This window comes from Zeugodacus cucurbitae, chromosome 6, assembly GCF_028554725.1.
Source record: "Zeugodacus cucurbitae isolate PBARC_wt_2022May chromosome 6, idZeuCucr1.2, whole genome shotgun sequence".
NCBI classification, from domain to species: Eukaryota; Metazoa; Arthropoda; class Insecta; order Diptera; family Tephritidae; genus Zeugodacus; species Zeugodacus cucurbitae.
Window position 1 is genome coordinate 46,478,036 of NC_071671.1, and position 14,776 is coordinate 46,492,811.

The 14,776-nt window shown below is 33.7% G+C and overlaps 2 protein-coding genes across 2 annotated transcripts in view; one reads left to right on the forward strand and one right to left on the reverse strand.

Moving 5' to 3' along the window:
• Positions 1 to 1,069: 1,069 nt before the first annotated feature.
• Positions 1,070 to 14,776, reverse strand: part of LOC105209924 (uncharacterized) — a 53,884-nt gene continuing 40,177 nt past the window's right edge. The window contains exons 2-4 of the mRNA XM_054233483.1: positions 1,865 to 2,020; positions 1,565 to 1,732; positions 1,070 to 1,238 (exon numbers count right to left, since the gene is read on the reverse strand). Coding sequence (XP_054089458.1) covers positions 1,086 to 1,238; positions 1,565 to 1,732; positions 1,865 to 2,020 — 477 coding nt within the window. The 3' untranslated portion in view covers positions 1,070 to 1,085. The remainder of the gene's footprint in view (positions 1,239 to 1,564; positions 1,733 to 1,864; positions 2,021 to 14,776) is intronic.
• The window catches only part of LOC105209884 (protein prickle), a 117,363-nt gene continuing 114,108 nt past the window's right edge, over positions 11,522 to 14,776 (forward strand). The window contains exon 1 of the mRNA XM_054235284.1: positions 11,522 to 13,725. The gene's annotated coding sequence lies outside the window, so the exon portion shown is untranslated. The remainder of the gene's footprint in view (positions 13,726 to 14,776) is intronic.

Genomic DNA, 14,776 nt, shown 5'->3' on the forward strand with positions numbered 1-14,776 from the left:
CACTTCGTATTCATTCCATGACATTATTGTGAATTTAGTAACGTACTCGGAGCCTATTCGAAGAATCATTAAGTACTAATACTAAGTACTGAAAATCGTCTAGTAGATTTTTCGAAGACAACAACGCGATGTCGGCATTAGATGTTGTTCAAGGAAGGGATCTGAATAGCTTCCATACTTATTTGAACCATGAATATGACATGCCAAACTTGATGTTAAATCCTTAATATCATTTTAAAATTCATATGTATTAACAGAAAGAGTACAATCATAGAACATCGGCTTAATTTTGTATTTGTTAATCGAAAATTTTAAAGAGAAGCAATCTCCAGAACTTTAAGTGCACTGTAAATTAATAAAACTAGACATTACTAACGATTTTTGGTCTACCCTTACAATAATGGTTTGTTAATTCTATTAATTATAATTTATACGCCAAATAAATTTAGTACATCAAGATTATAAATGAGAAACTAATTTTTGCTTTTCGCACAGCGACTAGCTGGACAATAACTCGCAAAGTTCCATTGTATTTTCAACTCGATGAAATATTGATATAGAAAAATTTATTTTTTTTATATGGTAGATCGATCTAAATGAACGCTTTAACTCTTTAAACAACACCGGTAACGAAAGACGTTATTGCCTCATAATTGCTATGATTTTGTTCAGTGGTTTGTATAAAGATCGTTCGTTTTTCATCGACAATCATTCAAAAGTAAACAACGTCGACCAGTCCTGAAGATGTTATTAAGAATTGGATCCTCAAAATGGTCAAGCAATGCTTCTGGAGTGGTTAGAAAAAGTGATAAAATGTTAGACGACAAAAAGAGTGCGGTGCGGACTTCGGCTACAAGTGTTTTATCTTGCATTTTAGTGTTCGCTGAAGCTGAAAATCTTTCAATTTCACATACATTGGCCGTAAATAATTTAATTCCATTTTTTTAATGAATTACCAACTCTTATTCTTTATTTCAATACAATGTTGTCTTAATATACGAAACATTTTTGTATATTTTCATTATACCAATGGGTAATGGTATTTTTTAAATTTTTTTGGTAACAAATCCGTCATGGTTTGTTAATTACATATCGACCGCACCCTTGCAGGAACCATTTACACGAGCCCATAATTGGCCGTTAACATGCCAGGTGGTATCCACAGCATATTCACCAATAGGAAATGGTAATTTCACCAAATCGCCGCTGAGACGAAATTTATCCAATATTAAATCGTGCTAGAAAAAGATACGAAAGAAAATTAAAAATATTTTAAAATATATTGATTAGAAACAAAATAGTCAAACTATAAGTGAATGCTTTGAAAAAATAAAAAAAATATATATAAAAAGTTCGATTGAATTAAAAAAAAAAAATTTTAAATTAAGAAAATTAAATCTGTGTTAATAAAATAATAATTTAAATAAAGGAATTAATTTTACATAGTTATTTTCGAAAAAAATATTTTAAAAATCCGTATTTTTAACGTTAACGGCACAAAATTATTTTTCATTATTTTTTTTCATATTTTTTATATTTTCTTGAAAAAATATCCAGTACTTACATCATATGGGCAGGTGTGATTAACATTACTGTACTCTTTCATAATATTGTAGAAGAATTCAGCAACAGGGTTCGCTTTCGGATTTTTCATAAATTTGCAAGCGTCAAAAGTCACTTTATATAGGAATGGTTTCCAACCATTAGCACGTTTTAATAGACGTATTGAAACCTTATAAAAATTAAATATTCAAACTATACTTTTTTAATTTAATTTAAAATTCCATTTTTTAAATGAAATTGAGATTGTTTTAGAAAAATAAATATATTTTTTTAAGATTTAATATTTCCATCTGATACTCACATTAGATTCACGACCCACTTCCTTAAGATGCGCATGCACTCTCATGTAACTGTCCTCACCACGCACTGCCTTCAAGGAGCAGGCTTTGAAGACCAGTTTCGACTTGTCATAAGAGTGACACATTAGATTTGAAAATTTACAAAACGAGTCACATTGCTAAATGTTAATGAGATGATGACACGTATATTTTTTATGTAAATAGATCATAAGAATTTTAGAATATAAACTCACTACGTAGCCCACCAACAACACCAAGAAAATTGTGCTGCAAAGGTAAAATTTAGCAGCGCCTAAAAATCCCGAGATTTTCATTTTCAATTAAAAGGTTTTTTAATTTTCAGGAAAAAATTCTTGTAAAATTTATTTAAGCCACGTTTTGCTTGCGCCTATGTCGATTGCAAATTTACCAATGTCCACTATTTTGCTGCCCCAAAAGTCTCATTAGTAGAAAATTTTCACGCCCTTAATGTATTTATAATGACTTTATAGTGGACCTAAGCATTGTTGATATATATTTTTGTCATCTGTACTTTGTTATTTTTTCAATTATCCCTAAATCCGCTGTATTCTAATTTAATAATTGACTTTGGTTGGCACGTTGTCGTTATCAAGATCAATTAGCACTGTCTTCTGTTTAGCGCAGGTACACATGTGAAATCTATTTATAAAATTATTTATACAGTGAAACATTTTATAACGTTTCTTTAATTCCATTGTGCGGAGTGCGTGCTTTTTCAGGAGTGGTCTTCTGCTCTTCCTACTACCTTGTAGATTGCACTCTAGCGCTTGTCAGCAGATCTCATCCAGTTGTTTCCCAAATTATGTCCGAATATCCGGGTCTAAGTTTTCTTTAAAGATTATAGGTAATTATAAAGCCTTTGAGATTGCTAGATATCAGACCCTTGTATATGTTTCGTTTAGGGGAATCGTGGAAGACATTGGCAACTTCTCAATCCCAACCTTCTCATCTCCACTTTCCGAACTTTGTGGTACTCGTATAGGCCAATAGTCACGATCACAATATCCAAATAATTTTTTTTACACTCAACAGTTCTCATTTCTTCAATTTTAATCTTTCATATTAGAACGATTTTTAATGGTAAGAAAACGCTTAAATTCTTATTTTCTAGTTAATTAATTAATTCTATTGTTGAACTGATTCCCAATGAATATTCAATAAATATAAGATCCTTGTAAAATAATTCTTCTCTCAAACTATCTTAGATAATTAATTCTTTATTTACAAGCTTTTTGTTTTCTTTTAAAAGTATAAAAAAGAAATATACTTCATACCAGAAGTGAAGCCAGAATAAAATAGGATTTAGAAATACTTGAGAATTCATACCCAATTATCATTGATGCTGGTTTGAAAACGCAAAACTCATTAAAATTTTAAAGAGCAGAATTGAAAAGGGGTAGAAAGCAAGAAGCTGTAAATTCTAATAAGAATACTTATAACTGCTGAAACAACAATATGAGAAGGATGTCAAGTAAAAGATGCTTTTGTAAAAATGGATACATGTACTTACAACCACTCATAAATATTTGTTTAACCCTCTAACAGCCTCCTGTGTATGTGTCTCAGTTAAATATTTTTTAATCAAAGCACAATCCCCCAATTTCGCATAATTCTCACACTTCCATCAACAATTACAATTGCGCAAAAGTAAGTTTTTCTTCACATTCTTTGTTTATTAAAATGTTGCTAAAACGGCTGATGTCATCATCAACACATCCTTTAAACCCTACGCTCTGCGTTGAACGCGCTCATCATATTTTTCATTAAAAAAAAAAAAAAAACTCCCAACACCATTTCCATAAACATTAACACAAAGCAACATCATAAACACTAAACAACCAAATGGCAACCAACCAACCAATTCCCAATACCAATCACAACGACACCGGTAAGCAACAGACAGACAGCAGCGCAGTCACCAGCAGTCGCGAAAACATTACCATCATCATCGTTGTCGTCAGTGGCATCAGCATAACCATCAACCTTAAAAATCAACCCCAATTGATGCTGCTGAGGAGTGGAAAAAAAGATGCAAGAAAAAAAAATATATTTTTTTCTACGCACGCATGTGATTACTTTTGAGCGTTTCGTTGTTGTTGTTATGTCGTTTATGTATCGGTTTTGTCGTTGTTGTTGTTTAGTAATCATAGCGTTCTGTTTAATTAAAAATTGTATATGGCGCACAATTCAGCTATTGTAACTAGACTTTGAATACATGTGTATGTATGTACATAGATACTTACAGAAGTATATACATATATGTATACTTAATTACTTTCATATAAATATACACACAAATATATCTGTGAAATAATTTCTCTTTTAAAATTTCCCTATTAATTGTTGCAACTTTTTGCTTGGAGTTTCAAGTTTTTATTTTAAAGACTTACTTATTTGCGGTTAAAATGCATTTGCGAGTTTTCCATATGGTGAGTATTTATAGCTGGCAGAGTTCTTATATTGAGTATATCAAGTATTCTGAAGAAATATTATAAGCTATTTACTCATATATTTATATACATCATCGATCTTATAATAAGTGGAAATATCAATCAAGTTGTACAGTTCCAACTGCGGTTTTGAATTATTTGAAAAGTAGATAAAGGTGAATCGAACTAACAACTGGTATAAATCACATAGAGATAAGTAATGAGAGCAGCATAACATACGACTTTATTGAAGTATTTAAATACTATAAATAACTTTCTTCAAGATTTCGTAATTAATATATCGATAATAGAGTTGAATCGAAAACCGCTGTGCTCAATTTCAATATATTCAGATACTCGTATAAGTGTTAGTTCCGTATTTTGTTACGGAACCTAGTCTTTCAGATACAGCCTTCGGACCATTTGAAACCAGCCTTAGAAGACGCGTTTATATTGTAAGATTATTGTAAAGCATTTCTCAACTTTGGTCGAAGAAAAATCTAGGTTATTACTATTACAAAAATTCGGTAGACGTGAAACGAAAGATTCATTTTCATTTTAAGATTCTATTAAGCCAATGCTGGAATATACACTGCAATACCACATACGGTAGTGAATAAGTAGTTTTTGAGTCTCGATTTAACTTCTTTGACATATCTCCATCTCGTTTACTGAATGAGATTATAAATTGAACGTTTTAGTTAAGAGACAGGTATGAAGTCAACGATATATTTAATAATAGTGGTTCAAAGTGGATTGTGAATAGCTATTTTAAGAGCAATATGCACTCGACATCAATTTTCAATATCCAACATGACCTTCAATGCTAAACGTCTCAGTATACAGTAATATTTCAAGACAGTTGGACTCTTTTTTTATCCGAGTGCAAACGGATTGAAGAAATTAAATTAAATTAATTAAAAAATAATAATTTATCGAAAGAATTTCGATGATTGTCATTTTGGTCGTGATTAACTCTACAGCTGTACTGAACTTTATTTTTTTTCTGGTATAGAACTGGCCTCAACTCAATAAACCCATTACCAAACTCCAATATCTCCCAAGATTTATTTTTATTGAACAAAAAGTTTAACTTCATATTTTCTGTTCTATAGAAAAGAAAATAAAATGTAAAAATAAAATAAAATTATATTTTAATTAACAAACTATTTATATTCAAAATAAAAACTTCATTGAACACAACTGTTGCTTAGTATATCATTAATATCATTTGCATTGCTAATATTATTATTAACATTGCGCTATTTAGCATAGTTTCGAACCATACATCTATTACAATTTGGAGACTTACTCAACTCTGAGAAGAGCAAGCACAATGTTGATGACAACCACTGTTATGAACCGCGCCTGCGCATATGCAATACTAAGTCTTTGAGTATAACGAAAATTTAAATGGCGAATACTGTTAACTAACAGACGCAACAAATGGACTGTTAACGACTTATGTTAGTGAAAAATCTCTGTTAATAGCGGATGTTGGCAGTTGCCGGTATATTTTTGTGTGCTTCGCTTCAGTCGGGTATCGTCCGAAATAGGGAATGCATGTTTCAGCAGTGATATATATTTTTTGATACAAAATTTATTTAACATGTAGATAAAAATAATAACAATAGATTATATATCTGGAATATTTATTTTTATTTTTTGTATATTAAAAAAATATTTTTATATACGGTAGTTGAGTATGAATTCCTTTAATGTGTAATTTGTAAGATAGGCTTGAAAATTGCAGCTAAATGTATTTAGGAAAAGCTGTTGCATACTTTAAGGGGCGATCCTCTTTGTATGATTATTTTGTTTGATAGAAATTATAAACTAAAGTTTAAATTTTGTTTGTTTTGATGGAAAATCAATTTATAAAACCAGTTTTCTTACACATTCAATCGAAAAATTAATTAATCTCAACATTCTAATAACACTATATCTAGAAATAGTGCTTTAAGCTTTCATTCTTGACCATTGGCTCATAAAATGTTCCACATGAACTAATATTATTTTTATTTAACTATTTAATATTTCCTCATTGACCATTTCTAAAGCAATTCGGTGCCTCATTATTGATTTCGCATTATGCCAATTCGTCCAGAAAGCCATTACACCCTTATTAAAATAGAGAGAAATCTAAATAAAAAAGCATTAAAATCTATTATAAACCCACAACCGCACCTGTGTCGGCAACAACAAAAAGAAAATCTTTGAAAAAGTCGGAGAAATGGCAAAGACAAAAATGAAAGTGAAGGCAAAAAGCCGCACAACTAACTAGCATTAGGCGCATTTCATTGGCATGCCCCAACCGAAAGGGGCGAACTTAGCACGAAAAAATAGGTAAATTGTCCATTTCGGCAGGGAAATAAAATTTTATGAGATCGCTTTAGCGACACGAATGCCGTTGGGCGCTCGTTTGCCTGCCAGCGCCGACTATTCGCGCCAAAAATTTTCCTTTTATCGAAAGCATTTTTTTCATGGCCTTTATTGCCGCTTTCGCATTTAACTACTTTCTTTCTTTTTTGCAACGCATAGTTTTCGTCCATTCCGAATTTTATATTTCCCTAGCATTGATTTAATGACACTATTGAATGGCTGAGTAAATAGTTGACGGTACGGTTGACTGCCTTTTAGCATGCTTGACTGAATGTCGCTGCTGGTTGGTTGGCGCGCGGACAGGTTATTACTTCCTTTGCCTTGACTTTTGCCCCACGGAGGCGCCCCAAATGTGTGGCACACATTTGCGTGCCTTCATTCCACCATGCTTAGCTGCTGCTTGTGAAAAGGTGTGTGTGTTTGTTTTTTGGTGTTGTTGTGTTGAAACAAATGTGTTGGTAAACGAGCCCATAATGTTCGCAATTAGCCAAATTGATTTTCTGATAAATTGGAATTGCAGTTGTGGCACTTTTGCGGCTAATGAAAATTGATTCGAAGTTGTTAGTGAGTTTCTCGATATTGCATTTCGATACTAGAATCGGGTACGGTAGAGCTTTGAGCTAAAACTTATATGTGAATGAGTGTTCTGATTTGCAAAGAGTATGGCAAACTGAAATGATAGATTATGAAACACGTTGCTAGGCATGACGCCCCTGACGTGTCATGACGTGTAAAGGTCCTGGAGAAACTACAAATTAGACCTATATAAGGCACATAACTTATATTTTATAAAAGTCTAGCCAAACGTTTGCCTTACATGGGCAAACTCGGATCAATCATCGGATCAAAGTGGTATCGCCCACTCTTAGACGAAATCTCAGGAGCTCTCCGACCAAGTTGAATCAAATTTAGTGTTTAAACTACTTTGAAACTTGTTGACTTTATGTTCAAGTTTGTCGCAATCGAAATTGGACTATAGACCACGACCAATTCTAAAATTTCTAACGAATATTTTAGTGTTTAAAAAAATTAAAACAAATAAGGAAAAACTAATTTCGGGTGTAACCGAATATTTTCTTATCTCGCTATTTATTTATTTAATGTTAAATAAACTAAACTCGTTTTTAGGACAGATATCTATTTGTCTTAACTCTAATGTGAAGTGATAAAAATTTCAAAGTCCTTTGTATCCTGGATCATTAGTTCAGCTGATTTATTTTAAATAACTCTATTATCTTTATTTATTTACATAGGCAGCATTGGTCATGAAAGGGTTAAGATAACACACAATCGGGTAGTAGTATATGGACCGATTTCACTTATCTCGCGTTTACTTAATTTTGCTAAGATATCGCAGTATAAAGTCAGTTGAAAATCCGTATATCAGGTATTTGGGTTTTCGAGGAAGTATTGACATAATTTTGCCCATTTTTAGCAAAGAGGCACACTATTAACGGGTGATTTTTTTGAGGTTAGGATTTTCATGCATTAGTATTTGACAGATCACGTGGGATTTCAGACATGGTGTCAAAGAGAAAGATGCTCAGTATGCTTTGACATTTCATCATGAATAGACTTACTAACGAGCAACGCTTGCAAATCATTGAATTTTATTACCAAAATCAGTGTTCGGTTCGAAATGTGAAATCCGCTTTTTTATCGACAAATTTTGTTCAGCGATGAGGCTCATTTCTGGTTGAATGGCTACGTAAATAAGCAAAATTGCCGCATTTGGGGTGAAGAGCAACCAGAAGCCGTTCAAGAACTGCCCATGCATCCCGAAAAATGCACTGTTTGGTGTGGTTTGTACGCTGGTGGAATCATTGGACCGTATTTTTTCAAAGATGCTGTTGGACGCAACGTTACGGTGAATGGCGATCGCTATCGTTCGATGCTAACAAACTTTTTGTTGCCAAAAATGGAAGAACTGAACTTGGTTGACATGTGGTTTCAACAAGATGGCGCTACATGCCACACAGCTCGCGATTCTATGGCCATTTTGAGGGAAAACTTCGGAGAACAATTCATCTCAAGAAATGGACCCGTAAGTTGGCCACCAAGATCATGCGATTTAACGCCTTTAGACTATTTTTTGTGGGGCTACGTCAAGTCTAAAGTCTACAGAAATAAGCCAGCAACTATTCCAGCTTTGGAAGACAACATTTCCGAAGAAATTCGGGCTATTCCGGCCGAAATGCTCGAAAAAGTTGCCCAAAATTGGACTTTCCGAATGGACCACCTAAGACGCAGCCGTGGTCAACATTTAAATGAAATTATCTTCAAAAAGTAAATGTCATGAACCAATCTAACGTTTCAAATAAAGAACCGATGAGATTTTGCAAATTTTATGCGTTTTTTTTTTTAAAAAGTTATCAAGCTCTTAAAAAATCACCCTTTATAAGAACGCACTATTTTAGAAAATCTGAAAGATGTATCGCTATTTGCGATAAAGAATTAGCGACAAGCAGTCAGGCCTTCATTTTCGATATCTTAGGTCTTGAACAGCTATAGCCCAATTTCGGCGATTTTTAGACGGGCGTTATCAAACTAGAAAGTTTTGTTCTGATGTCTTCACTGGTTCTTGACTTCAGATGGAATTCAAAATTATTTTAAATGGGAAGTAGGAGTCATCTCGCCCGTTTTCCATCAATAATATCAGGATGCTGTAAAACTATTATGTATCGAATTTCATTGAAATCGGTCGAGTAGTTTCTGATATATGGTTTTTAAGCCAAAAGTAGGCGACGCTACACCCATTTTCCATTTATTTTTTTTAATCTGAGTGCAGCTCCTTTCTGGTATTTCTTCTGCAAAATTTAATGTTTCTGACGTTTTTGGTTGATGATTTCAAAAAAGCGTTGATTCTGGATCTAACCCTATACACTTTATTTTTTATTTTTGAACAGATTGACAGTTTTTGCTATAGACGGGATTATATCAAATCTTAGAATACTTTAGCTTGGATGTTGTGAATTTTTGGTATCGAGTTTCAATTGAACATTTTCAAAGGATATATGGAAAGGTTGACATAACGAAATCATTGTTTCTACCAATCATGCTATTCCCTTAGTACTATATGTATGATGCCCATGTGTATAGTAAAATATTTTTTTTTCCATTTGTTAGCATCATTGCTTTTAATTTTTTTTTTAATTTAGTATTCTATATTCCTAGAAAATTATTAACATATTTTTATCATTCTTCTCTTTGCAGGTGAGTTCAAAAAAGCATTTTATACAAGCAAAGTAGTAACTTGAAATCTAAAAATGTTCACAAATGGTAAGTCACATAATTTTAAATGAAGATTTCTTGTACATAGATAAAACGAAGATGCTCACTACATAGTATAATAAATAATATTTTGCATAAGCGCAAGTGTACCAAGTAAAAATAGCGTCTTAATTACCAACTACATAAACACATTCACATATCTACATATATGTCTACATATGTACATATAAAAAGCTGTCTGCTTAGCCTCCCCAAGCGACATTAGCGGCAATAACCGCCAAGCCTTGTCGCCAAAGCTACGCCTGCAGATTGACCTTGAACTTCAATCACACTGCCAGCGGGCCAAATTTACACGATTCAGTCATTCATACACACACATTCATAAATTCATGCCTATGTGTTACATGAGGACTCGCTCGCTAATAGCGTTAGCAGCTTTAGAGATTAGCGCGCTGCCGCAGCTTTGACACTCTGCTGCGCACTTTTCGTTGTTTTTTTTTTTTGTTATCATCTGCGATGTTGCAGGTGCAGCCTGCAGACGCATTAGCTGTCACTGATGTGATCGCTGTCTGCTATTTATTTGCTTTATGCTTTCGCTTTTACCATGGACCACAGCTGCTAAGCTTTATTTGCTTTCGGACCGTGTTTATCTGTGCTCAGCTAAGCAGACAGACATAAATACAAGTGTTCGAGATATAAAAAGTCTTACTTAGCGCAACTATGCAACGGATAGACACAGATTTTAGTTAAAGTCCATTTGTTGTTGGTTAATTTGCATGGACCCCGCCGGTGTTGCACTTGCTTGTGTGTGCTGAAAAAGATGATTGATTGCACATTAATGTGATCGCTGGGGCGGTGGGAATGCATTGCGGCGTGTCTGCAGAATAAATCTTATTTTATTGTCTCCACTCATATCTAGGCATGTGTGTTTATATGTCGGCTTTTTTATTGGCTGCTAAGATTTTACTGGGAAAAAAATATTTGTTCTTATGAAGAACTTAAGAATTATGGGTTTGATAATTCTTCGTCTAACCTTTAATGCAATGAGTATGTTACTATGGACATCACTTGAGCCATTTTCATAGAAAACCTATGTTTTTTGCGCATTACCTCAGCCTCTTGCGAAATTAGCCGCCACGGTAACCCATTACACGGGTTTTGTAAGGCAAATGCATAAAAAATCTGTGATATGTCTAATATTTCTAGCTAATGATTGAATGGGAAGATTTAGGGAGTTCTGTGAGTCTACCGAAGATTCAAAGTTAATGAAGTTAAAGTTAAAGTATATTATTACCACATTACTGATGTGTATACGTATGTGTATGGGAAAAATTAAGACAACGGATATTGCTTTGTAATCACTATAGTATTATCCACCTTTTTACAAAAGACCACACTATTCAAAACGAAAATTGGGGGCGTCAGTATTAGTAATAATGAGACACTAACTAACCTAATGAATTATCTTAAAAAAATATAAGTGCCGAAAAGCCATAAGAATACACAGTACATGATATCTCAATGGATTATGCGGCTACTTACCTTTCAGAGTACATAGAGGCATTCAATATACAACAGAATTATATACATTTTGATTTTTTATATGTCTTATCAAATATTCAGGTATAATTTTGAGGCAGTTCAGGTTCTAAAATTGTAGAACCGTTGATTGATGATCTTTAATGGAAGCTCAAACGTTTATATTTCTCCTGGTCATCTAAATTTGAATTTGTATAAATTTCGTGTTAGAAAGATTTTAATGTCTCTTTATAGAATTGATCGGTATGGTTACTTTAGTTCCTTTCGCGAATCTCTTTGAATATTTTCGTTCATGCTATCTTGTGGGTTATACTATTGGCTATTCATTTATGCGAATAACTCTCTTGGGGAACTCTCTAAGAGCGATATATTCTGCATACATTGAGACGATTGTTATATCTAGAGACTGTGTATTGTTTTTTGGTCGAAGAACTCATCGTTCTCATCTCATCGACATTATTCACAGTTGCCTCTCCTGACCCTATTTCTCTCTGAATTTTTCTCTCAACCAACCAAGAGCCCCATTTTTTAATGTTATCTCACACAATCTATAGCTCCCGGAGCTTTGTTGATGGTCCAGCCCATAATATCTCATGTTGTTCACATCGCAGTCTTTCAAAGGTGGCACAGTCTTTGTGTTCTGTACTAGTACTAGTTTCTAAATAGACAAAAATATCTACATTCTCTACAACCTCAACCTGTCATAGAGAGAAGAACAAAACGAAAAGAAGTTATCGAGTTATATATCAGTTATCGGGTTTTATAATATGCTACTTAAGACAGGTCATCGTGAAAGTTAAAAAAATGATTTCAGTGTCACATCTTGCTTAAAGAACCATTATCTAACTGAGTGAGCTTTTAAGTTATGTTTGTTTTGAATACTTTATCCGAACTAATATTCCACTAGAACCTTTGATCTACCTACATTCTCTCGTGTCAATGACCGTGAATGTGTACATTCCGATATTTTACATAACATAACAGATTGTGAATACTGACAACTTTGCACTACACTCCAGCCTATATTTAAGTGATTACAAAAGGGTGTGTGGCCGACAACATTTACAACCATTAGTGATCATTAAAGAATTGTACTCCCTTTTTGCCGCTTAAGCAATAACAAAATTCTCGTATTTCAAAGTGGAAACAAATGTTTTCAACAACAACAAAAACAAAAAATTCGCCTGCGCACCTTAATCAATAAATCATAGAGGCGCAAATCTTGTAGCTAAACACTAACTGGGCAACTACTGTGAAACCTCAAGTAACATAGACAAAGAGGAGGGCAAAGAACGGCGCAAAAGAGGCAACGCAATTACTTAATTACAAAGTGTAGGTACACGCGTAACATCAAGCGGCAACAGAAACCAGCATTTACAAGCCGAGTTCAAGATAGACACTCACACACACATGCCTACATTGAAATCAACGGCGAAATCCGCACTCTGTGCACTATTTTTAACTAATGGTCTTTGTTGGGGCTAGCGCAAAAGAACCGCCAACCGACGTCGTAGCGGCAAGCTAACAAATCGCTTTCAATCATAATTTCCAGAAAATTACAACAGTTCATGAATGTAAACAGCAAACAAATAGCAAAAAAGCAGAAAAAGCAGAAAAAGCTTAAAAAGCGCTGACAATAATAAAGCAACAACTATCTACATACAAACATACTTGAGCCACTTCACAGATTAAAGCAGATCATAGTGATCAAGCTGAACGCTTAAAGCACAAACGATCATTTGGTTTGACTGCAACATTTTGCTTGCAACATGTTGCCAGACACATGTGTAATCAAACTCAGTTACGAAAAGAAATGCGATGAAATGAAACGGAAATGAAATTCGTGCAAGAAAGCGCCAAACTTGGTTAAACGCCGTTGGAGTGCCCAAAGAAAAGCGGACAGAGAGCGCATGAGTGAGTGAGTGCTCGTGTAAGATCACCGGCTCCACTCCGGTCGACTGTGTTGCTTTGGCTCCCATTCACCGGCTCAACGTGAGTTGGCTTCAGTTTGAGTAAAAACGTGCCGGCGTGCGGTAACACCTGTCGGTTTGTGTCGCTAATGCGTTGTTAAACAAAATATTGTTAAATTGTTATTACCGGTTAAAGTGTCTTATCGCGAGTGAAGGCCCATAGCGGCTTTTGATTGTGCTGGCATTCAAGTTGAATGTTTGCTGAAGCATCACTTCAATAGACAGTTTATTATTGGAGAAAAAATAAATAAAAATAAAGTGGAATAAAAAATACAAACAAATAAATAGCCGGTGGGTAAAAGCGTCCAAGTGTTAGTAAAAAATAAAAATAAAAAATTAATAATAATATTTTAAGCTGTGTATCGAATTTTTAAGTGTTTTGCAATTACATTGTACATAGAAAAAATATTAAATAAAAAAGAGTAATAAATAATATCAATTGACATGAAACTACAATGTTGTACTAAAATTCTATACAAAGTAGTGAAAATATATATAATTAAAATGCTTGAACTAGACAGTTATAAAAAGCAAAGCATGAAGTGAAATTGATATTTTTAAAGTATTAATGTTAATATTGCAAATTTTAATACCTAATTATGTGTGCTAAATAATAAAGTTTTAATATTATGCTCACTTTGGAACTGCCACGCTCCTTGACAGAAGCTGACAAACTTTGGAGACATCAGTCATCATCATCGTCAATACATTCGCTATCAGCAAATAATAAAGATACAAGTGGTTACCTTATACAGCATCTGATTTTACAACCCTTATACTGGATCATTAATTGATTGATACCCCATTTTTGATCATTTCAGTTCAGAATATTATGAGCCTCAAACCAATCCCATGCATATGCTTCTAAAATCATTCGTACTTCTATTGGAAACATTTCTATGACTATCTGAGGAGAAGAAGTGTATCATCTTATTTTCGTAATCCCGAAAACCATCTCATTGGATATTTCATGCTTCGGAATCTGAAAATAAGTGTCGACAAACTCGACAAGAGCTCTATAAAGTGTAAGATTTGTCGCCAAAGAGAACTCTATTTAGCAATTTCATATTCAGCACTAAGTAGCGTTTGCCGTTAGAAAAAATCTACATCTTCATAGTTATGACCGTCAACGGTGATATTCGAGCTGAGACGCTAATGCTCTGACGCTCTGTTTAATGACACGAGGGATTTCGCCTTGCTCTTGTTCACCAAAAAATCCATTCTCCTCACTTTTTAGGTTAATGGTATCGTTGTAGATATAATTAGACAGCAGAAGTTCACTGTTAGAATTATTGAGTTATGTTATGATGCTGAAAATTTAGCTTGAATTATATATTTTTCG